Here is a 25,866-nt window from a genome sequence, read left to right on the forward strand (position 1 = left end):
TCTTTCTAGAGATCAGATAGCCCAGGTTATCATTCTAGAGAAAACAACACAGGTTATCTTTCTAGAGATCAGATAGCCCAAGTTATCTTTCTAGAGATCAGATAGCCCAAGTTATCTTTCTAGAGATCAGATAGCCCAAGTTATCTTTCTAGAGATCAGATAGCCCAAGTTATCTTTCTAGAGATCAGATAGCCCAAGTTATCTTTCTAGAGAAAACAACACAGGTTATCTTTCTAGAGATCAGATAGCCCAAGTTATCTTTCTAAAGATCAGATAGCCCAAGTTATCTTTCTAGAGATCAGATAGCCCAGGTTATCATTCTAGAGAAAACAACACAGGTTATCTTTCTAGAGATCAGAGAGCCCAGGTTATCATTCTAGAGAAAACAACACTGGTTATATTTCTAGAGATCAGATAGCCCAAGTTATCTTTCTAAAGATCAGATAGCCCAGGTTAACTTTCTAAAGATCAGATAGCCCAGGTTATCTTTCTAGAGATCAGATAGCCCAAGTTATCTTTCTAGAGATCAGATAGCCCAGGTTATCATTCTAGAGAAAACAACACAGGTTATCTTTCTAGAGATCAGAGAGCCCAGGTTATCATTCTAGAGAAAACAACACTGGTTATATTTCTAGAGATCAGATAGCCCAGGTTATCTTTCTAGAGATCAGATAGCCCAGGTTATCATTCTAGAGATCAGATAGCCCAGGTTATCTTTCTAGAGATCAGATAGCCCAGGTTATCATTCTAGAGATCAGATAGCCCAGGTTATCTTTCTAGAGATCAGATAGCCCAGGTTATCATTCTAGAGAAAACAACACTGGTTATCTTTCTAGAGATCAGATAGCCCAAGTTATCTTTCTAGAGATCAGATAGCCCAGGTTATCATTCTAGAGATCAGATAGCCCAGGTTATCTTTCTAGAGAAAACAACACATGTTATATTTCTAGAGATCAGATAGCCCAAGTTATCTTTCTAGAGAAAACAACACAGGTTATATTTCTAGAGATCAGATAGCCCAGGTTATCTTTCTAGAGATCAGATAGCCCAAGTTATCTTTCTAGAGATCAGATAGCCCAGGTTATCATTCTAGAGATCAGATAGCCCAGGTTATCTTTCTAGAGAAAACAACACAGGTTATATTTCTAGAGATCAGATAGCCCAAGTTATCTTTCTAGAGAAAACAACACAGGTTATTTTTCTAGAGATCAGATAGCCCAGGTTATCTTTCTAAAGATCAGATAGCCCAGGTTATCTTTCTAGAGTTTAGATAGCCCAGGTTATCTTTCTAGAGATCAGATAGCCCAGGTTATCATTCTAGAGATCAGATAGCCCCGGTTATCATTCTAGAGATCAGATAGCCCAGGTTATCTTTCTAGAGAAAACAACACAGGTTATCTTTCTAGAGATCAGATAGCCCAAGTTATCTTTCTAGAGATCAGATAGCCCAGGTTATCTTTCTAGAGATCAGATAGCCCAGGTTATCATTCTAGAGATCAGATAGCCCAGGTTATCTTTCTAGAGAAAACAACACAGGTTATCTTTCTAGAGATCAGATAGCCCAAGTTATCTTTCTAGAGATCAGATAGCCCAAGTTATCTTTCTAGAGATCAGATAGCCCAGGTTATCTTTCTAGAGATCAGATAGCCCAGGTTATCTTTCTAGAGAAAACAACACAGGTTATCTTTCTAGAGACAACGACCCAGGGGGAAGGTAAGAATACAGTGAACTATATAAAACTCCAGGTACCAGGTCTGTAGCAGTACAGCAGTACAGTAGTAGTATGGCGGATCGGGACGTGTTGAACTTACATCGATGTCAACCTCCTCGGGGCTGCACATGTAGGCGTGTTCCCTGTGGTCCTCTGGGCTCATCTGTAGGAAGGACAGTTGTTAGACGGACATAAAGACACAAACAGACACATAGCCTATAGGTAGAATCAGATCTAATGCAGCTTCATGACAATGCTCTGTTACTGTCCTGTACGGACTACTGCACCTGTAGTGCTTGTATTACTACACCTAAGAAACATATAAGACACAACATGTAAAGTGTCGGTCTCATGTTTAATGAGCTGGAATTATTGTTATTTTTTTTTTAGAAATGTTCCATACACACAAAAAAAAAAACATTTCTTCCAAATTTTGTGCACAAATTTGTTTACACCCCTGTTACTGAGCATTTCTCCTTCGCCAAGATAATCCATCCACCTGACAGGTGTGGCATATCAAGAAGCTGCTTAAACAGCATTAGCATTACACAGGTGCACCTTGTGCTCGGGACAATAAAAGGCCACTTTAAAATGTGCAGTTTTGTTACAACACTATGCCACCGATGTCTCAAGTTTTGAGGGAGCGTGCGATTGGTATGCCGACTGCAGGAATTTCCACCAGAGCTGTTGCCAGATCATTTCATGTTAGTTTCTCTACCATAAGTCGCACCCAACGGTCGTTTTAGATCAGTTGTCAGTACGTCCAAACGGCCTCACAACCGCAGACCACGTGTAATCACGCCAGCCCAGGACCCGCACCATCCAGCTTCTTTCAATTCTAGAGACAATTGACTGATTTCTTTATATTAACTGAACTGCCTAGTTAAATAAAACAAAATCTTTGAAATTGTTGCATGTTGCATTTATAATTTTATGTTCAGCATAAGTGTACATTATTGTATTTCAACTGGTATCTTATGTCTGCCAGCAATAATAGCACCTTGTGGATAAATAAAGTTTATAAAATTGAACGGGTGTCATTGGACCGTAGAAGTATTTAAAAACATTCAATTCTTATTAACGATAAAAGTGACTCCAAAATGACACAATGCATTATTTAACATTCATTTCTATTGGGATCAAAGTAATCTGAAACACAACCTGAACAAACAACTAATGCATCCAACAGGTTTGTGGAGTCGCACGTTTTATGTAGTCAATTGTGTTCTAGGAATAAGGAACCAATTAGTAAACTTTGGACTACTTTATTCATACAAATATTTAGGGGTGTCAATCAAAAAAAATTTTGTAGAAAATATCTTTCTCTGAGCTAATGTATTAGTATAAAGCTAATAAAGCTAATGTATTAGTATAAAGCTAATAAAGCTAATGTATTAGAATAAAGCTAATAAAGCTAATGTATTAGTATAAAGCTAATAAAGCTAATGTATTAGTGTAAAGCTAATAAAGCTAATGTATTAGTATAAAGCTAATAAAGCTAATGTATTAGTATAAAGCTAATAAAGCTAATGTATTAGTGTAAAGCTAATAAAGCTAATGTATTAGTATAAAGCTAATAAAGCTAATGTATTAGTATAAAGCTAATAAAGCTAATGTATTAGTATAAAGCTAATAAAGCTAATGTATTAGTATAAAGCTAATAAAGATAATGTATTAGTGTAAAGCTAATAAAGATAATGTATTAGTGTAAAGCTAATACAGCTAATAAAGTGATGTAATTTCCATTTTTTTCTATCTCCATACAATATAGCTCAGAATTGGAAATATTTATTTTATACAGTCATTATTGCTCATCTTTGTCAATAATTTCAGGATGCCTGAAATTGCCTGCCTATCTGTGGTCCAGGCCCCAGTGTGTGTCTAGTATCTGTGGTCCAGGCCCCAGTGTTTGTCTAGTATCTGTGGTCCAGGCCCCAGTGTTTGTCTAGTATCTGTGGTCCAGGCCCAGTGTTTGTCTAGTATCTGTGGTCCAGGCCCCAGTGTTTGTCTAGTATCTGTGGTCCAGGCCCAGTGTTTGTCTAGTATCTGTGGTCCAGGCCCCAGTGTTTGTCTAGTATCTGTGGTCCAGGCCCAGTGTTTGTCTAGTATCTGTGGTCCAGGCCCCAGTGTTTGTCTAGTATCTGTGGTCCAGACCCAGTGTTTGTCTAGTATCTGTGGTCCAGGCCCCAGTGTTTGTCTAGTATCTGTGGTCCAGACCCAGTGTTTGTCTAGTATCTGTGGTCCAGGCCCCAGTGTTTGTCTAGTATCTGTGGTCCAGACCCAGTGTTGTTATAAACAGGATTGGTTGACTTTTCCTTTTATCTCCTAGTAGAGCGAAGAGCCTCAACCTGAGTTTGGACTAAATAACAAGGGCAGTAAGAGGAAAGAGTTTGAGAGGTGTCCTGTCACTCTGCTAATTAGTGTCAATACTACCACATAAACGTCACAACCCATAATGCATTGTACTCAATTGCTTCTACCCCAATATTATTCTAAATAATTTCAACTGCATTGGATTCCATTCCGTACCCCCCCCCCAAGAAAACGTAAGGTCCTTCCTTGTAGAATACATGAGCATATCAGTCAGTCCAGAAGAACATCAATCTGTCTCCCTCTCTCTTCCACACACACACACAGTTTTCTGACAGCAAAACAGCACAGAGAAATCACGTGGACCACGCGGTATGTTGGTGACATTCCACACACGGAGCATGCGAAGCTTTCTGTAATCGCAGGGAGTTTTAGCATGGGAAGGGAGACTGTTGTCTCTCTTGTGGTGGAGATGCAGCCGTCACCGTGGTGATATGCCAACAACGTATGAGGGACAGAGGGAGAGACAGCAGCACTTTTACACCTTCTGAGGTGGTCACAAAAGTGGCAGAGAAGGGATGTCATACCACACGTCGAACCATCATACAATCGTCACACAGAAAAAAAAACAAAAAAAAACCAGCATGAATTCATAGGCCACCTTACACTGTCGAGGGAGCAAGTAAGGTGAGGTCTAAAATGACAAATTGGTATCAGGCCTAGATATCTCAGCTCATGATATCAAAACAGAACCATGATGACTTGGTGATTTCAGATACTTCATTTTTAAAGTGTGAAAATTCTCACTTCCCATTCAAAGACTGGTGGAAACAGAGTTGTGCTGTTGGTCTATAACACTGGCAACACAAAGCTGCGTCACACCAATTACAGTCCCCGGGCAACACGATACTGTGTCACACTAACTACAGTCCCCGGGCAACACAATGCTCTGTCACACTAAATATAGGCCCCGGCCAACTCAACACTGTGTCACACCAATTAGCGTCCCCCGGCAGGGACAACACTGGCAACAACACTTTGTTACACCAATTAGAGTCCCCTAGCGAGCCACGCCAGTCAGTACTTAAAGAGGGTAGCAAATCAACAACGGAATTTTGCACGAGGGTTCCAGAATTCACAGGACACACTCTCCGCTTTAAGGACCCCTGCTTCAAAAACACAAGACCACAGTACTAACTACAAGTCAGGTTAGAAACGTCCTCTACTTATTAACAGGCTATAACAACTTCCCAACATCCAAGTCTCTTTGACTTTCTTAGATAGCAGAGAGTAAGGGAATATACATAAACCCAGCGCCACACACACGCACACACACACACACACACACACACACACACATGCACGCACACGCACACACACACACACATGCACGCACGCGCACACGCACACACACATGCACGCACGCACACACACACACACACACACACACACACACGACAGTGAGGAGGGGTTAACCGGACAGTGAAACATACAGTACACATCATACAGTGTTACTGTATATAAGCCATGCCTACATTGGTGGTATGACTTTCCAACCAATAGAGGAGACAGTCAAGTAAAAGCTGAATGAATAACATGTTCTACATTAACACACACACTACAGGAAAGAGATATTGTGTACGCCATGAGGGACTTGCAGGTTGCAAGACGGACCAACAACAACAAAAAGACAACTGAAGTGGATGGCGATTAAAGAAAGCAACATTCAGCCGGCAGCGTTGGCTGGCCAAGACCTTACTCTGACGTGGTGCTGGTACAGCTGAGGCCTGGGGGCTGAGTTCTCTATCAACGTGTGAATCATCACGATTAAAGGCTGATTTTCCTTCACCTGGTAGTTCAGTGTGGAGGAGAGGAGGAGGAGCAATACGGTGAAGTGAGATTATAGCAGAGCAACACTCACTGACTGACAACTGATGCTGCTAGTTCTGCTTGTCTCTATATGACACAGACCACACACACACACACACACAAAAAGATGACAAAATGAATAGAAACTAATAGATAATAGATTACAAACACACTGTATTCCAAAATGTCACACGCCATGGGAAATCCCCCGAAGACACACACAGGCTAGTTTTCACTGCATACTTTCAAACGTCAAAACATTTCAAAAGTGAACCTACATGAGACGACATCTTGAACGCAGCGGGGAAAAATCAGAACTTTTAGACAGGCATAAACATCCAGAAAAACACACAGACAAGACAGACAGCAAGGCTGAAAAGTGGCAGATAGATCAGTCCAATAGTAAAAGAGGGCGTTACCCCACCTGGTTGTCCAGATACATGAGGTTTCTTTGGAGATGATGAGACAGAATGTCGTTCTAGCGTCGGTCAGCAGTTCAGAGGAAAGAGAGAAGAGAAAGGAATGAGAGAAGAGAAAGGAATGAGAGAAGAGATAGGAATGAGAGAAGAGATAGGAATGAGAGAAGAGAAAGGAATGAGAGAAGAGAAAGGAATGAGAGAAGAGAAAGGAATGAGAGAAGAGATAGGAATGAGATAAGAGATAGGAATGAGAGAAGAGAAAGGAATGAGAGAAGAGATAGGAATGAGAGAAGAGAAAGGAATGAGAGAAGAGAAAGGAATGAGAGAAGAGAAAGGAATGAGATAAGAGAAAGGAATGAGAGAAGAGAAAGGAATGAGAGAAGAGAAAGGAATGAGAGAAGATAAAGGAATGAGAGTAGAGAAAGGAATGAGAGAAGAGAAAGGAATGAGAGAAGAGATAGGAATGAGAGAAGAGATAGGAATGAGAGAAGAGAAAGGAATGAGAGAAGATAAAGGAATGAGAGTAGAGAAAGGAATGAGAGAAGAGAAAGGAATGAGAGAAGAGATAGGAATGAGAGAAGAGAAAGGAATGAGAGAAGAGAAAGGAATGAGAGAAGAGAAAGGAATGAGAGAAGAGAAAGGAATGAGAGAAGAGAAAGGAATGAGAGAAGAGATAGGAATGAGAGAAGAGATAGGAATGAGAGAAGAGAAAGGAATGAGAGAAGAGATAGGAATGAGAGAAGAGAAAGGAATGAGAGAAGAGAAAGGAATAAGAGAAGAGAAAGGAATGAGAGAAGAGATAGGAATGAGAGAAGAGATAGGAATGAGAGAAGAGAAAGAAATGAGAGAAGATAAAGGAATGAGAGTAGAGAAAGGAATGAGAGAAGAGAAAGGAATGAGAGAAGAGAAAGGAATGAGAGAAGAGAAAGGAATGAGAGAAGAGAAAGGAATGAGAGAAGAGAAAGGAATGAGAGAAGAGATAGGAATGAGAGAAGAGAAAGGAATGAGAGAAGAGAAAGGAATGAGAGAAGAGAAAGGAATGAGAGAAGAGATAGGAATGAGAGAAGAGATAGGAATGAGAGGAGAAAGGAATGAGAGAAGAGAAAGGAATGAGAGAAGAGAAAGGAATGAGAGGAATGAGAGAAGAGGATTTTGATTTGATTAGGATCCCCATTCGCAGACGCCAATGGCGACAGCTAGTCTTACTGGGTTCCAACACATAATGAAAAAGACATTACAGACTTTACAATTTACATCCAGTACATGCAAAAACATGAACATGTAGTGTGTGTGTGTGTATCCATCAGTTCCACATACATGTCAGTACATACACACAACAAGTAGGTCACATTAGATAGAAGAGGAGAGGAGAGGAAAGAGAGAAGAGGAAAGAGAAGAGGAGAGCGAGAAGAGGAGAGAGAGAGAGAAGAGGAGAGAGAAGATGTGAGGAAAGAGAGAAGAGCATGGAAGAGAGGAAATAGAGAAGAGGAGAGGATAGAGAAGAGGAGAGAGAGAAGATGTGAGGAAAGAGAGAAGAGGATAGAAGAGGAGAGAGAAGAGAGAGAGAAAAGGAGAGGAAAGAGAGAAAAGGAGAGAGAGAATAGAAGAGGAAAGAGAGAAGAGGAGAGAGAGAGAGAACAGAAGTGAAAAGAGAGAAGAGGAGAGAGAGAAGAGGAGAGAAGACGAGAGGAAAGAGAAGACGACAGAAGACGAGAGGAAAGAGAGAAGAGGAGAGGAGAGGAGAGGAGAGGAGAGGAGTGGAGATGAGACAGGAGGAGAGAGGAGGAGAGGAGAGGAGAGAAAGAAAAGGAGAGTGATCGAGGCAAAGGAAAGTTAGGCATTAGAAACAGGCAGACAGGCAGAAAGAGAGACATGCAAAAAGAGAGACAGGAAAAAAAGAGACAGGCAGAGAGGAAGACAGGCAGAGAGGGAGGCAGGCAGAGAGGGAGACAGGCAGACAGCAAGACAGGCAGACAGCGAGACAGGCAGACAGCGAGACAGGCAGAGAGCGAGACAGGCAGAGAGCGAGACTGGCAGAGAGCGAGACAGGCAGAGAGGGAGACTGGCAGAGAGGGAGAATGGCAGAGAGGGAGACAGGCAGAGAGCGAGACAGGCAGAGAGCGAGGCAGGCAGACAGCGAGGCAGGCAGACAGCGAGGCAGGCAGACAGCGAGACAGGCAGACAGCAAGACAGTCAGGAAAAGACAATGTAAGGTAAATATGTAAATTATAGATAGATGGATACAAGGACAAACTGTTGGAGATGAGACAGGGAATGGGCGTAGATCAGAGCCCTGCACGGGCATGAACTTTACACCCGAGCCCAACCCATGCCCACAACGCTTAGGCCCTACCCTGCCCAGCCCGAAACCAGAAATAACTTCCTCCCTTAGTAAATCCATTAGCTGATCCTCTCTGTCTGTCACTGTCTCCCGGTGCCTAGCTCACTCTGCATGCGCTCTGCTCAAGGCAGCTCTGAATTTGTGAGAAACCATAGCAACGGCTTCGCTTGGGCTGCTCCGCTCAATGAAGAGACAGGAGAGCAGTTAGCTACTTTTCATCACCCTAAACAAAGACAACTCAACATTATTCTTTTCTTTGAAATAATCTCTCCTGCGTTATATCTTTAGGTTGACGCACTTCTGACACCATGTTATGATCTTAGTCAGATGGGACTGTACTGCAGCAGCAGAGCCCGAGAAAATGGCTCAGCTTCAAAATGTTACCCTAGTTAATGATGAGACAACAGACCCTACCGTACCCTAGTTATTGATGAGACAACAGACCCTACCGTACCCTAGTTATCGATGAGACAACAGACCCTACCGTACCCTAGTTAATGATGAGACAACAGACCCTACCGTACCCTAGTTAATGATGAGACAACAGACCCTACCGTACCCTAGTTAATGATGAGACAACAGACCCTACCGTACCCTAGTTAATGATGAGACAACAGACCCTACCGTACCCTAGTTATTGATGAGACAACAGACCCTACCGTAACCTGGTTAATGATGAGACAACAGACCCTACTGTACCCTAGTTAATGATGAGACAACAGACCCTACCGTACCCTAGTTAATGATGAGACAACAGGCCCTACCGTACCCTAGTTATTGATGAGACAACAGACCCTACCGTACCCTAGTTAATGATGAGACAACAGACCCTACTGTACCCTAGTTAATGATGAGACAACAGACCCTACTGTACCCTAGTTAATGATGAGACAACAGACCCTACCGTACCCTAGTTATCGATGAGACAACAGACCCTACTGTACCCTAGTTAATGATGAGACAACAGGCCCTACCGTACCCTAGTAAATGATGAGACAACAGACCCTACCGTACCCTAGTTATCGATGAGACAACAGACCCTACCGTACCCTAGTTATTGATGAGACAACAGACCCTACCGTACCCTAGTTATTGATGAGACAACAGACCCTACCGTACCCTAGTTATTGATGAGACAACAGACCCCACCGTACCCTGGTTAATGATGAGACAACAGACCCTACCATACCCTAGTTAATGATGAGACAACAAACCCTACCGTACCCTAGTTATCGATGAGACAACAGACCCTACCGTACCCTAGTTATTGATGAGACAACAGACCCTACCGTACCCTAGTTAATGATGAGACAACAGACCCTACCGTACCCTAGTTAATGATGAGACAACAGACCGTACCGTACCCTAGTTATTGATGAGACAACAGACCCTACCGTACCCTAGTTATTGATGAGACAACAGACCCTACCGTACCCTAGTTATTGATGAGAAAACAGTCCCTACCGTACCCTAGTTATTGATGAGACAACAGACCCTACCGTACCCTAGTTATCGATGAGACAACAGACCCTACCGTACCCTAGTTAATGATGAGACAACAGACCCTACCGTACCCTAGTTAATGATGAGACAACAGACCCTACCGTACCCTAGTTATCGATGAGACAACAGACCCTACCGTACCCTAGTTATTGATGAGACAACAGACCCTACAGTACCCTAGTTATTGATGAGACAACAGACCCTACCGTACCCTAGTTATTGATGAGACAACAGACCCTACCGTACCCTAGTTAATGATGAGACAACAGACCCTACCGTACCCTAGTTAATGATGAGACAACAGACCCTACCGTACCCTAGTTAATGATGAGACAACAGACCCTACCGTACCCTAGTTAATGATGAGACAACAGACCCTACCATACCCTAGTTAATGATGAGACAACAGACCCTACCATACCCTAGTTAATGATGAGACAACAGACCCTACCGTACCCTAGTTAATGATGAGACAACAGACCCTACCATACCCTAGTTAATGATGAGACAACAGACCCTACCGTACCCTAGTTATTGATGAGACAACAGACCCTACCGTACCCTAGTTAATGATGAGACAACAGACCCTACCGTACCCTAGTTATTGATGAGACAACAGACCCTACCGTACCCTAGTTATTGATGAGACAACAGACCCTACCGTACCCTAGTTATTGATGAGACAACAGACCCTACCGTACCCTAGTTATTGATGAGACAACAGACTCTACCGTACCCTAGTTATTGATGAGACAACAGACCCTACCGTACCCTAGTTATTGATGAGACAACAGACCCTACCGTACCCTAGTTAATGATGAGACAACAGACCCTACCGTAACCTAGTTATTGATGAGACAACAGACCCTACCGTACCCTAGTTAATTATGAGACAACAGACCCTACCGTACCCTAGTTAATGATGAGACAACAGACCCTACCGTACCCTAGTTAATGATGAGACAACAGACCCTACCGTACCCTAGTTAATGATGAGACAACAGACCCTACCGTACCCTAGTTATCGATGAGACAACAGACCCTACCGTACCCTAGTTAATGATGAGACAACAGACCCTACCGTACCCTAGTTATCGATGAGACAACAGACCCTACTGCACCCTAGTTAATGATGAGACAACAGACCCTACCGTACCCTAGTCAATGATGAGACAACAGGCCCTACCGTACCCTAGTCAACGATGAGACAACAGACCCTACCGTAACCTAGTTATTGATGAGACAACAGACCCTACCGTACCCTAGTTATTGATGAGACAACAGACCCTACCGTACCCTAGTTAATGATGAGACAACAGACCCTACCGTAACCTAGTTATTGATGAGACAACAGACCCTACCGTACCCTAGTTAATTATGAGACAACAGACCCTACCGTACCCTAGTTAATGATGAGACAACAGACCCTACCGTACCCTAGTTAATGATGAGACAACAGACCCTACCGTACCCTAGTTAATGATGAGACAACAGACCCTACCGTACCCTAGTTATCGATGAGACAACAGACCCTACCGTACCCTAGTTAATGATGAGACAACAGACCCTACCGTACCCTAGTTATCGATGAGACAACAGACCCTACTGCACCCTAGTTAATGATGAGACAACAGACCCTACCGTACCCTAGTCAATGATGAGACAACAGGCCCTACCGTACCCTAGTCAACGATGAGACAACAGACCCTACCGTAACCTAGTTATTGATGAGACAACAGACCCTACCGTACCCTAGTCAATGATGAGATAACAGACCCTACCATACCCTAGTTAATGATGAGACAACCTTACCCTACCGTACCCTAATTATTAATGAGACAACAGACCCTAATGTACCCTAATTATTAATGAGACAACAGACCCTACCGTACCCTAGTCAACGATGAGACAACAGACCCTACCGTACCCTAGTTATCAATGAGACAACAGGTCCTAAGGTACCCTAGTTATTGATGAGACAACAGACCCTACCGTACCCTAGTTATTGATGAGACAACAGACCCTACTGTACCCTAGTTATTGATGAGACAACAGTCCCTACCCGGTCCTAGTTATCGATGAGACAACAGGCCCTACCGTACCCTAGTTAATGATGAGACAACAGACCCTACCGTACCCTAGTTATCAATGAGACAACAGACCCTACCGTACCCTAGTTAATGATGAGACAACAGACCCTACCATACCCTAGTCAATGATGAGACAACAGACCCTAACGTACCCTAGTTATTGATGAGAAAACAGACCCTACCGTACCCTAGTTATTGATGAGACAATAGACCCTACCGTACCCTAGTTACTGATGAGACAACAGACCCTACCGTACCCTAGTTACTGATGAGACAACAGACCCTACCGTACCCTAGTTATTGATGAGACAACAGACCCTACCGTACCCTAGTTACTGATGAGACAACAGACCCTACCGTACCCTAGTTAATGATGAGACAACAGACCCTACCGTACCCTAGTTAATGATGAGACAACAGACCCTACCGTAACCTAGTTATTGATGAGACAACAGACCCTACCGTACCCTAGTTATAGATGAGACAACAGACCCTACCGTAACCTAGTTATTGATGAGACAACAGACCCTACCGTACCCTAGTTATCGATGAGACAACAGACCCTACCGTACCCTAGTTATTGATGAGACAACAGACCCTACCGTACCCTAGTTATCGATGAGACAACAGTCCCTACCGTACCCTAGTTATCGATGAGACAACAGTCCCTACCGCACCCTAGTTATTGATGAGACAACAGACCCTACCGTAACCTAGTTATCGATGAGACAACAGACCCTACCGTACCCTAGTTATTGATGAGACAACAGACCCTACCGTACCCTAGTTATTGATGAGACAACAGTCCCTACCGTACCCTAGTTATCGATGAGACAACAGTTCCTACCGTTCCCTAGTTATTGATGAGACAACAGTCCCTACCCGGTCCTAGTTATTGATGAGACAACAGTCCCTACCCGGTCATAGTTATCAATGAGACAACAGACCCTACCGTACCCTAGTTATTGATGAGACAACAGGCCCTACCGTACCCTAGTTATCAATGAGACAACAGACCCTACCCGGTCCTAGTTATCAATGAGACAACAGACCCTACCCGGTCCTAGTTATCGATGAGACAACAGACCCTACCGTACCCTAGTTATCAATGAGACAACAGACCCTTCCGTACCCTAGTTATCGATGAGACAACAGGCCCTACCCGGTCCTAGTTATCGATGAGACAACAGACCCTACCCGGTCCTAGTTATCGATGAGACAACAGACCCTACCGTACCCTAGTTATCAATGAGAAAACAGACCCTACCGTACCCTAGTTAATGATGAGACAACAGACCCTACCATACCCTAGTCAATGATGAGACAACAGACCCTAACGTACCCTAGTTATTGATGAGAAAACAGACCCTACCGTACCCTAGTTATTGATGAGACAACAGACCCTACCGTACCCTAGTTACTGATGAGACAACAGACCCTACCGTACCCTAGTTACTGATGAGACAACAGACCCTACCGTACCCTAGTTATTGATGAGACAACAGACCCTACCGTACCCTAGTTACTGATGAGACAACAGACCCTACCGTACCCTAGTTAATGATGAGACAACAGACCCTACCGTACCCTAGTTAATGATGAGACAACAGACCCTACCGTACCCTAGTTAATGATGAGACAACAGACCCTACCGTAACCTAGTTATTGATGAGACAACAGACCCTACCGTACCCTAGTTATCGATGAGACAACAGACCCTACCGTAACCTAGTTATTGATGAGACAACAGACCCTACCGTACCCTAGTTATTGATGAGACAACAGTCCCTACCGTACCCTATTTATCGATGAGACAACAGTCCCTACCGTACCCTAGTTATCGATGAGACAACAGTCCCTACCGTACCCTAGTTATTGATGAGACAACAGACCCTACCGTAACCTAGTTATCGATGAGACAACAGACCCTACCGTACCCTAGTTATTGATGAGACAACAGACCCTACCGTACCCTAGTTATTGATGAGACAACAGTCCCTACCGTACCCTAGTTATCGATGAGACAACAGTCCCTACCGTACCCTAGTTATTGATGAGACAACAGTCCCTACCCGGTCCTAGTTATTGATGAGACAACAGTCCCTACCCGGTCATAGTTATCAATGAGACAACAGACCCTACCGTACCCTAGTTATTGATGAGACAACAGGCCCTACTGTACCCTAGTTATCAATGAGACAACAGACCCTACCCGGTCCTAGTTATCAATGAGACAACAGACCCTAACCGGTCCTAGTTATCGATGAGACAACAGACCCTACCGTACCCTAGTTATCAATGAGACAACAGACCCTACCGTACCCTAGTTATCGATGAGACAACAGGCCTTACCCGGTCCTAGTTATCGATGAGACAACAGACCCTACCCGGTCCTAGTTATCGATGAGACAACAGACCCTACCCGGTCCTAGTTATCGATGAGACAACAGACCCTACCGTACCCTAGTTATCAATGAGACAACAGACCCTACCGTACCCTAGTTATTGATGAGACAACAGACCCTACCGTACCCTAGTTATCGATGAGACAACAGACCCTAACGTACCCTAGTTATCGATGAGACAACAGGCCCTACCGTACCCTAGTTATCAATGAGACAACAGGCCCTACCCGGTCCTAGTTATTGATGAGACAACAGGCCCTGCCCGGTCCTAACCCGGTCCTAACCCGGCTCGGGTAGCAGAACTGTAGTGTAGATGGAGGACTGTGTGAATTCTATGAGGACTATGAATATGTCAGCAACAATGAGTTTTAACATTATTCATGTAGCAGTGTTGAACTCTTACAAACCATTTCCTATTTCAAGTGTGGGTGCCCTACATCACTCAAATCCTTGTCTGACATCTAAAATGACCCAGTCAGTAAAGCCTGCTTAGCTTAACTGTCCCACACATTAAGATCACCAAGTAGTTGGAGTTTCTCATTTTCCCCGGGGGGCAACATCTGTTCAGTTTCTTTTTAGGAAGTCAGCTAGCACACCCACTGTGTGTCTCTGTCCTACTACAATAATCAACAAAGTCATCACTGAATATGTCAGCAACAATGATTCAAGGGTTAACAGTTTAAACATAGAAATGACCCCCCCCCCCCAAAAAAAATGGTGAATAAAGTGGATGGAGGAGAGTTGAAGACGGCGGCATGGCACACGACTAGAAGACAAGACACAGCAGCGACCTCAGTGGCCCTGACCTTTGGGTTGTGGCCACCATCGAGGTTTAGTTGCATAAGCTGTGCTACAGTGTGCTCCCGGACGCTGTTTAGGTCGGCCTGCTGCCGACGAAGCTTTATCAGCAGCAAGGTTAGCTCCTCAGGCTGCAGGGGGAAGGAAGGGCAGAGGGACAACCAAAGAGGAGGAGAGAGGAGGAGAACTCAGAGGTACAGGAGACACGGCAAGGCAGGACCAGGGCAAGATGACAGGTAAAGGGGGCAGGGGGGGGCAACAAGGAGCAGAGGAGAGGAAGGATAGGTCAGGAGAGCATGGGACAAAGGGACACAGCGGAAGAGAGGAAGGGGGTATAGAGAAGGCAGAGGGAGAAGAGAACAGGTCAGAGAAACACAACAGACACACAGCAGGGAGGAGAGGAGGACAGACAGGAGGACAGGTTAGGACCACAGTATAGGCAGGAGACAGTAGGAGGACAGACAGGAGGACAGACAGGAGGACAGACAGGAGGACAGGTTAGGACCACAGTATAGGCAGGAGACAGTAGGAGGACAGACAGGAGGACAGGTTAGGACCACAGTATAGGCAGGAGACAGTAGGAGGACAGACAGAAGTACAGACAGGAGGACAGACAGGTTAGGACCACCGTATAGGCAGGAGACAGTAGGAGGACAGACAGGAGGACAGACAGGAAGACAGACAGGAGGACAGACAGGAGGACAGGTTAGGACCACAGTATAGACAGGAGGACAGACAGGAGGACAGGTTAAGACCACAGTATAGACAGGAGACAGTAGTAGGACAGGTTAGGACCACAGTATAGACAGGAGGACAGGTTAGGACCACAGTATAGACAGGAGGACAGACAGGAGGACAGGTTAGGACCACAGTACAGACAGGAGGACAGACAGGAGGCCAGGTTAAGACCACAGTATAGACAGGAGACAGTAGGAGGACAGGTTAGGACCACAGTATAGACAGGAGGACAGACAGGAGGACAGGTTAGGACCACAATATAGACAGGAGGACAGGTTAGGACCACAGTACAGACAGGAGGACAGACAGGAGGACAGGTTAGGACCACAGTACAGACAGGAGGACAGACAGGAGGACAGGTTAGGACCACAGTACAGACAGGAGACAGGAGGACACTGCACACCAGCAGAGTAGGTGTAGAGTACTGGATCCCTGTGAGCTGAATGGAAGGTCCCTGTAGCACATCCACCGTGTCCCACTAAGTCACCATGTACCCAAAATGGCGTGGGTAAAGAAATGACAGACAACCCGGCTATGGCTCAGGGAACTGTGAACAACAGGGCTGATGTAGCAAGCGTTAAGGGAGTAAACTCATGTTAAACCACACCACTTGGAACACTGATCTGAGTCCTGTCTAAACATGCCTCTACAGCAGTTCTCTTCTTGGAAGAGAAAGACAGGGGAGTGATTACAACAAAAAATGTATTGTCTTTGGAATTAGCCCTATTAGACCAGAATGGAAAACTAAACAGTCTTTAACTGGAATTCCAGGGTGGTATTAATAGCCTAGATTAAACAGAAGTGAACCTGACAGTGTATCGAGGCCAAGGGCAGGGTACTGTAGGCCAGATCAGGGGAAGGAAGGAGGGGAGGGGGAGAGAGAGAAAGGGGAGGGGGGAGAGAGAGAAAGGGGAGGGGGGAGCACAAACCAGGATGGGAGAGGGGGAGGGTGGGGAGAGGGGGAAAGAGAGAGAGGGTGGGAGGGGGAAAGAGAGTGAGGGGGAGAGAGAGGGGGGGGGGCACGAACCAGGGTGGGAGAGAGAGGGGGGAGGGTGGGGAGAGGAGAGAGAGAGATGGGGAGAGAGAGAAAGCGGAGGGGGGAGAGAGGGGGGGGGCACGAACCAGGGTGGGAGAGAGGGGGGCGGGAGAGGGGTAAAGAGAGAGAGAGGGGGAGAGCGGGAAAGAGAGAGAGGGAGGAGAGGGAGAGGGAGGTGGACTAACCGTTTTTCCTTGCAGAGACTGGGCAGTGATGGTCTGGACAGGGATCCCTGCTGGCATGGACCTCCTCTCAGGCGGGTAGGCATACTGTAGGACACAGAGAGAGGTGATCCTGTTGGGAAAGCTGAGGAAGGTGTTTGTCTGCCAGAGTCAGCCGTGGGCCAAAAAAATAGATCATTCTGGAAGCCTCTGGCCCGCAGACCCCACTTTGAGCGGCCCAGGAGTCTTGATTTTGTAATGCTCAACCACTGAAAACAAGGCACTACAAAATGTCTTCATGAGGATGTACGAGGATGTTGGACTACCTGGTTGAGATGTGGTGTCCTGTGTCTTCTGTCTATGGTAACATCCCCCCGGTATACAGGGAAGGCCACCTCAGACCTACTGGAGCTGGGGTTGTAGGAGAAGTGGAGGGGCGAGTAGCCCCCGTACATAGACAGGGACCCATGGGAGGGTGAGGGGGGGATGGAGTGGTGACCGTGACCCTGGTGCTCAGACAGGTTGATCATGGTCTTGGGGCTGGGCAGGGTCCCGTAGGGTCTGGGAGTGGACGACATAGGCCTGGTGAGGAGGAGGAAGATGGTTAGACCAGGGTTTAAATACTACCTGAAATATTGTCAAATACTTTAACTATGCATTGAGCTTACCGGTTGCAATCGACCAATAGATTGTTTAAAAGTACAAACTCTACCCCAACTGGCACTCCCAAGCTGGATAAAGCAAAACTTCAAAATCAAATCCCACAAATGATAAAAAAAAAATTAAAAAATAAGATTTACCACTTTCCCAATAGAACCTAGTCATACCGTGTGGGGGTATAGGCCTGCCTCTGCTGCCACTCATACAGCTGCCACATAGTGTCGTCCCTCATGGAGCGTCTCTTGTCTGCAGAGGATAGCCCCAGGCCCAGGCCCATGGCCTGGTCATACATGGAGGGGGACATGCTGCAGATACTGTCCGGCCGGGCCATGCTGTTCCTGGGTAAGGTACGGTAGCCGGGGTCCCCGTAGTGGGGCATGGCTGGAGGGGCTCGGTGACTGGGCATGTTCCTGGGCAGTGTCTGGTACGACATGATGCTGAAGGATGGAGAGAAAGAAAAAGGAGGTTTAAATATGTCATCAAAACAACGTAGAAAAACAGGAAATAGAGAATATTGGTTTGGGCTGTAGGTTCATTTCAACGAGCATAGAGGAGGGGCAGGGTAGCCTAGTGGTTAGAGCGTTGGACGAGTAACCGGAAGGTTGCAAGTTCAAAACTACAGAGTCTGTCGTTCTGCCCCTGAACAGGCAGTTCACCCACTGTTCCTAGGCCGTCATTGAATATAAGAATTTGTTATTAACTGACTTGCCTAGTTAAATAAATGATGGAAAACGTATCTCTGGAGGGAAACATTATGAAGAGTTACACACTTCCTTTACATGTTCTGCTGCAAGTCTCTGTCAAACTCATTATGAACGAGCTTACAGCAAGAGGCATTGATCGGGGGGGTTAATCTAACAGACTGCCCACATCACAGACAGGCACCAAATGGCAGTGGTGGATGGAGGAGGGGGTTAATCTAACAGACTGCCCACATCACAGTCAGGCACCAAATGGCAGTGATGGTTGGGGGGGAGGGGGTTAATCTAACAGACTGCCCACATCACAGTCAGACACCAAATGGCAGTGATGGTTGGGGGGGAGGGGGTTAATCTAACAGACTGCCCACATCACAGTCAGACACCAAATGGCAGTGATGGTTGGGGGGGAGGGGGTTAATCTAACAGACTGCCCACATCACAGTCAGACACCAAATGGCAGTGATGGTTGGGGGGGAGGGGGTTAATCTAACAGACTGCCCACATCACAGTCAGACACCAAATGGCAGTGATGGTTGGGGGGGAGGGGGTTAATCTAACAGACTGTCCACATCACAGTCAGACACCAAATGGCAGTGAAGTTATTTTCCTGGAGGGTAACACAGTCGGTTATAGACCCATTTTCCAAGCTGAACTTCAGATGATATTTTTAGCTTGACCTCGTGGTGAGAGAGTTCATTAGATGCTGTGACCCATTAGCCTGTTAACGTGAATACTTGGTCAGCTGCCAGGAACCCATGTATGAGTGTAACAGATATGATTAAACACACCACGGTGTGTGAAATGGTTGAATGTGAACCACGTGTGTCTCTTTGTGCATCTCTCTCTCTCTCTCGCACACACTCACATGCTTGACAGAAGAGAGAGAGAAGCAACAGCGCTTTAGGCAAAATCTGATTATTCCACCAACAATGCTGTGATTCTGAACAGCTCCACATACCCAGTAGCATCAGAGACAGTGCAGATAGAGTCAGACAGAGAGCAGACTACTAACTTCACTTACAGAATAACAGACTGTAGACAACAACTGAACACAGAGGAAATTGAAACATCATCCAAGACGACATTTGTATAATGCGACTACTATGTTGGAGAGGGGTGTGGTGGAGCAGGGAGGACATTTTATGGCCAATAATGATAAACGTAGTGTTTTTTAGCTGGTTGAAAACAACAAGGGACAAAAAAAAAAAAAAAAAAAATGGAATTCAGTCTGGTTTTTCTTCAATTTGGTGCCCAATGAACACAACCCTGATGCCTGATGAGCAGTCTGTTAGTCAGTCCGTGTCTCGTTGCTCTGTACTGCCGTTGTTGACCTCAGCAGCTCTCTGGTTTTACTGCATCCATTAATGTCTTCACTGGTTCTGTTGGGCTTGGAGGAAGCTATGCTTACTGATTTTGGCAACACAATACATGCAAAAGCATAGATGAAATACACGATGAACTCACGATCGCAGATGGGCACTTTCAACTGCTGCAGGGTCTCAGGGTTACAGTAGTTACACCAAGTATGTAGCCTGTGTACACTGTTTGTGGCATTAAAAGTGAAGCTATATGAGCAAGAGTTGCCAATGAGGTTTGAGCTTTCTCAACTTTAAATTGCAGTGTTTTGGAAAAATAAAAAGTTTCATCAGAAAATGATAGAGTCTTCTGCTGTTGAAATGTGCTTAAGGCACTCGGTACGGTAGCAGGTTAATGATGAGAGAGAAATAGGACAGGTACAGTAGCAGGTTAATGATGAGAGAGAAATAGGACAGGTACAGTAGCAGGTTAATGATGAGAGAAATAGGACAGGTACAGTAGCAGGTTAATGATGAGAGAGAAATAGGACAGGTACGGTAGCAGGTTAATGATGAGAGAGAAATAGGACAGGTACAGTAGCAGGTTAATGATGAGAGAAATAGGACAGGTACGGTAGCAGGTTAATGATGAGAGAGAAATAGGACAGGTACGGTAGCAGGTTAATGATGAGAGAGAAATAGGACAGGTACAGTAGCAGGTTAATGATGAGAGAAATAGGACAGGTACAGTAGCAGGTTAATGATGAGAGAGAAATAGGACAGGTACGGTAGCAGGTTAATGATGAGAGAGAAATAGGACAGGTACGGTAGCAGGTTAATGATGAGAGAAATAGGACAGGTACAGTAGCAGGTTAATGATGAGAGAGAAATAGGACAGGTACGGTAGCAGGTTAATGATGAGAGAGAAATAGGACAGGTACAGTAGCAGGTTAACGATGAGAGAGAAATAGGACAGGTACAGTAGCAGGTTAACGATGAGAGAGAAACAGGACAGGTACGGTAGCAGGTTAATGATGAGAGAGAGAAACAGGACAGGTACAGTAGCAGGTTAATGATGAGAGAGAAACAGGACAGGTACAGTAGCAGGTTAATTAAGAGAGAGAGATAAACAAGACAGGTACAGTAGCAGGTTAACGATGAGAGAGAGAAACAGGACAGGTATGGTAGCAGGTTAATGATGAGAGAGAGAAACAGGACAGGTACGGTAGCAGGTTAATGATGAGAGAGAAATAGGACAGGTACGGTAGCAGGTTAATGATGAGAGAGAAATAGGACAGGTACGGTAGCAGGTTAATGATGAGAGAGAAATAGGACAGGTACAGTAGCAGGTTAACGATGAGAGAGAAACAGGACAGGTACGGTAGCAGGTTAATGATGAGAGAGAGAAACAGGACAGGTACAGTAGCAGGTTAATGATGAGAGAGAAACAGGACAGGTACAGTAGCAGGTTAATTATGAGAGAGAGATAAACAAGACAGGTACAGTAGCAGGTTAACGATGAGAGAGAGAAACAGGACAGGTATGGTAGCAGGTTAATGATGAGAGAGAGAAACAGGACAGGTACGGTAGCAGGTTAATGATGAGAGAGAAATAGGACAGGTATGGTAGCAGGTTAACGACGAGAGAGAGAAACAGGACAGGTACAGTAGCAGGTTAACGATGAGAGAGAGAAACAGGACAGGTATGGTAGCAGGTTGACGATGAGAGAAAGAAACAGGACAGGTACAGTAGCAGGTTAATGATGACAAAGAGAAACAGGATCCAGGCTGACTGGCTTTAAACACACACACACCCCTGTGGACTGTCTATAGATGCTGCGGTGTGATTCATCATTTCTAACAATGGGTCAAGACAAGTTCACTCCTCTCCCTCTCCTGTCAGATGATGCAGGCTAACAGAAGAAGAATACATTATTGATCTAATACAATACATCACTGGACTCAGAGCAGACTCTAATAGAATACATCACTGGACTCAGAGCAGACTCTAATACAATACATCACTGAACTCAGAGCAGACTCTAATACAATACATCACTGGGCTCAGAGCAGACTCTAATACAATACATCACTGGACTCAGAGCAGACTCTAATAGAATACATCACTGGACTCAGAGCAGACTCTAATACAATACATCACTGAACTCAGAGCAGACTCTAATACAATACATCACTGAACTCAGAGCAGACTCTAATACAATACATCACTGGACTCAGAGCAGACTCTAATAGAATACATCACTGGACTCAGAGCAGACTCTAATAGAATACATCACTGGACTCAGAGCAGACTCTAATACAATACATCACTGAACTCAGAGCACTCTAATACAATACATCACTGAGCTCAGAGCAGACTCTAATACAATACATCACTGACTCAGATCAGACTCTAATACAATACATCACTGGACAGAGCAGACTCTAATACAATACATCATTGGAGTGAGAGCAGACTCTAATACAATACATCACTAGACTCAGAGCAGACTCTAATACAATACATCACTGGACTCAGAGCAGACTCTAATACAATACATCACTGACTCAGATCAGACTCTAATACAATACATCACTGGACTCAGATCAGACTCTAATACACTACATCACTGACTCAGAGCAGACTCCAATACAATACATCACTGGACTCAGAGCAGACTCTAATACAATACATCACTGGACTCAGAGCAGACTCTAATACAATACATCACTGGACTGTGTATGGGATAAGAAAAGTCTCTAATCTTTCTGTCTCTAAAATTTTGTTCCATCTAGGGAAAGAGTCAATATTTCACTATCTGGCAAGTCCAAAAACGTAACCCCCCCCCACCCTCACACATCCACACCCACCTGTGTGTGTCATCATCCTGGTTGCGTACTCTCTGTGTGCGGACCCACTGTTCCAGCTGCTGCATGGAGTTGGTCCTGGTCAGGGTCCTGGGTTCAGGTTCCCCATGGGGGTACTGCGGGGTAGGGGTGGTGGGGGTCATGCTGCCCTGGATAGAGGGGGTCCGATGGGGCTGGGGGTTGGTCATCATCTCCCCTGGGCTCTGGTCCCCAGCACCGTTCACCTAAAAGTGCAACGATGACATTTTTAACTTTCATCGAATGGCAGAATGACAACAGTCTCTTCCGGAATAACTGGTGTTTGCAATAGAAGACTACAGCTCCAATGTACAATTAACAGAGTCGCCACTGGCAATGATACATATACTGTATATTACCACATGGTATACAGTACCTTCCATTTTGTTGTGTTACAGCTTTAATTTAAAATGTATTACAGTTACATTTTGTGTCACAATAGTGGAATTATGTTTATTGACATTTTTACAAATTAATAAAATGTCACGCCCTGACCTTAGATATCTCTGTTTACTATATATTTTGGTTAGGTCAGGGTGTGACTAGGGTGGGTACTCTAGTTTTTGTATGTCTAGGGGTTTTGTAGGTCTAGGGGTTTTTGTATGGCTATGTTGGCCTGATATGGTTCCCAATCAGAGACAGCTGTTTATCGTTGTCTCTGATTGGGGATCATATTTAAGCAGCCCTGTTACCCACTTTCTGTTGTGGGATCTTGTCTATGTGTAGTTGCCTGTCAGCACTCGTTTGTATAGCTTCACGTTTAGTTTTTTTGTTCGTTTGTTCAGTGTTCATTCAGTTAAATGAAATAATGTACGCATACCACGCTGTCAATAAGTATTCAACCCCTTGGTTATGGCAAGCCTAAATAAGTTCAGAAGTTAAAATGTGCTTAACAAGTCACATGATAAGTTGCATGGACTCACTTTGTGTGCAATATTAGTGTTTAACATGACTCACAAAGAAGGGCACCTATTGGTAGATGGGTAAAAATGATGAATTACACTTCAGATGGTGTATCAGTACATCCAGTCACTACAAAGATACAAGCGTCCTTCTTAACCGGAGAGGAAAGGAAACCGCTCAGGGATTTCACCATGAGGCCAATTAAAACAGGCACATAGTTTAATGGCTGTGATAAGATAAATCTGAGGATGGATCAACAGCATTGTAGTTAGTCCACAATGCTATCCCAATTGACACTGAAAAGTAGGTAGCCTGTACAGAATAAAAATAATCCAAAACATGCATTCTGTTTGGACAAGGCACTAAAGAAAAACTGCAAAACATTTGGCAAAAAAAATTAACTTCACGTCAAATCCAACACATCACTGAGTACAACTCTTCATATTTTCAAGCATGGTGGTGACTGCATCATGTTATGGGTATGCTTGTCATCGGCAAGGACTAAGGAGTTTTTTGGAGATAAAAAGAAATGGAATAGAACTAAGCACAGGCAAAATCCTGGCGAAAAACCTGGTTCAGTCTGCAATCCAACAGACACTGGGAGATAAAATCCCCTTTCAGCAGGACAATAACCTAAAACACAAGCCAAATAAACACGGGAGTTGCTTACCAATACGACATTGTATGTTCCTGAGTGGCTAGTTACATTTTTGACTTAAAAATCTATGGCAAGACCTGAAAATGGCCATCTAGCAATGATCAACAACCAACTTGACAAAGCTTGGAGAATTAAAAAAATAATAATGTGCAAATATTGTATAATCCAAGTGTGGAAAGCTCTTAGAGACTTACCCAGAAAGACTCACATCTGTAATCACTGTGTCACACCCTGACCATAGTTTGCTTTGTATGTTTCTATGTTTTGTTTGGTCAGGGTGTGATCTGAGTGGGCATTCTATGTTGTGTGTCTAGTGAATACTTATGTAAATGAGATACTGTATTTCTGTTTTTCATTTTCAATAAATTAGCAAAAGGTTGTAAAAATATGTTTTCACTTTATCATTATGAGGTATTGTGGTGTCATTATGGGGTATTGTGATGTCATTATGGGGTATTGTGATGTCATTATGGGGTATTGTGATGTCATTATGGGGTATTGTGGTGTCATTATGGGGTATTGTGATGTCATTATGGGGTATTGTGATGTCATTATGGGGTATTGTGATGTCATTATGGGGTATTGTGTGTTGATGGGTGAGAGAAGAAAAGCAATTTAATCCTTTTTGAATTCAAGCTGCAACTCAACAAATTGTTGAATAAATCAAAGGGTGTGAATACTTCCTGAAGGCATTGTACCATAAAAGGAAACAACCGGACAGTCATGATCACTATCCTAGAGTAAATACCAGGATCAGTCACAGCTTAGCTGTTCATTTAACACTGTTGTTAGGTAGGGTATAACTGACTTTGAGCTAGTGCTCCGTTCTCATATTTGTTTGTGCTTACCTGTGGGTCTCTGTAGGGCCCGTCTGGTGTGATGTCAGCAGGTACAGCAGAAGCCTGATCTGGTTCTAGTTTGATGCTGTTGATCTTGGTGAGCGGCCGGTCCCTCTCTGCCCCTTCCTTCTGAAACCCGTAGCGCTCTGCATCACGCTGCTTCCTATCCTCCTCCTCCTCGGCAGTGACAGTGGTTACCGTGGTTATGGCGGCGATGGTGTGATGTTCCCTGTCGGCCTCGGTCCTGTTCCGCTCGTTGTTCTGGATCTCTGGTCGGGTTAGAACCGGTCTGTGGTTCTGGGTAACGTGGTTACTGACATCCTGAGGACCGCACTGTTCCACTTTGAGCGACCTGCTGGAGAGGAGGAGGGAGAGAGGAAAAGGAGGAGGCAGGGAGGGAGGAGAAGATGAGGCAAGGGGAGGGAGGAAGGATGAAAGAAAATAACAGGAGAGCCAAGTCAGCGATACAAGATACAATTAAAAAACAATCAAGACATCAAACCCAGAGAGAGAGAGGGAGGGAAAGAGAGAGACAGACAGAGAG

At 44.6% G+C, this 25,866-nt stretch overlaps 1 protein-coding gene across 9 annotated transcripts in view; it reads right to left on the bottom strand.

Moving 5' to 3' along the window:
- Positions 1–25,866, bottom strand: part of LOC110500541 (pleckstrin homology domain-containing family A member 5) — a 250,977-nt gene that overhangs the window by 44,622 nt on the left and 180,489 nt on the right. For 6 of the 9 annotated variants that reach the window (XM_036960116.2, XM_090213272.1, XM_036960115.2 and 3 more), the window contains 6 exons: positions 25,332–25,677; positions 22,908–23,128; positions 18,209–18,478; positions 17,708–17,963; positions 17,406–17,489; positions 1,812–1,874 (listed from right to left, as the gene is read on the bottom strand). In XM_036960116.2, the coding sequence (XP_036816011.2) occupies positions 1,812–1,874; positions 17,406–17,489; positions 17,708–17,963; positions 18,209–18,478; positions 22,908–23,128; positions 25,332–25,677 (1,240 nt within the window). Of the gene's footprint in view, positions 1–1,811; positions 1,875–5,780; positions 5,871–6,168; positions 6,181–6,314; positions 6,369–15,454; positions 15,578–17,405; positions 17,490–17,707; positions 17,964–18,208; positions 18,479–22,907; positions 23,129–25,331; positions 25,678–25,866 lie in introns of all 9 variants that reach the window. The other 3 variants (XM_090213271.1, XM_090213269.1, XM_090213280.1) reach the window with 2 other exon arrangements.

The sequence above is a fragment of the Oncorhynchus mykiss genome, chromosome 2 (assembly GCF_057628025.1).
Source record: "Oncorhynchus mykiss isolate SJ-2025 chromosome 2, ASM5762802v1, whole genome shotgun sequence".
Taxonomy (NCBI): Eukaryota; Metazoa; Chordata; class Actinopteri; order Salmoniformes; family Salmonidae; genus Oncorhynchus; species Oncorhynchus mykiss.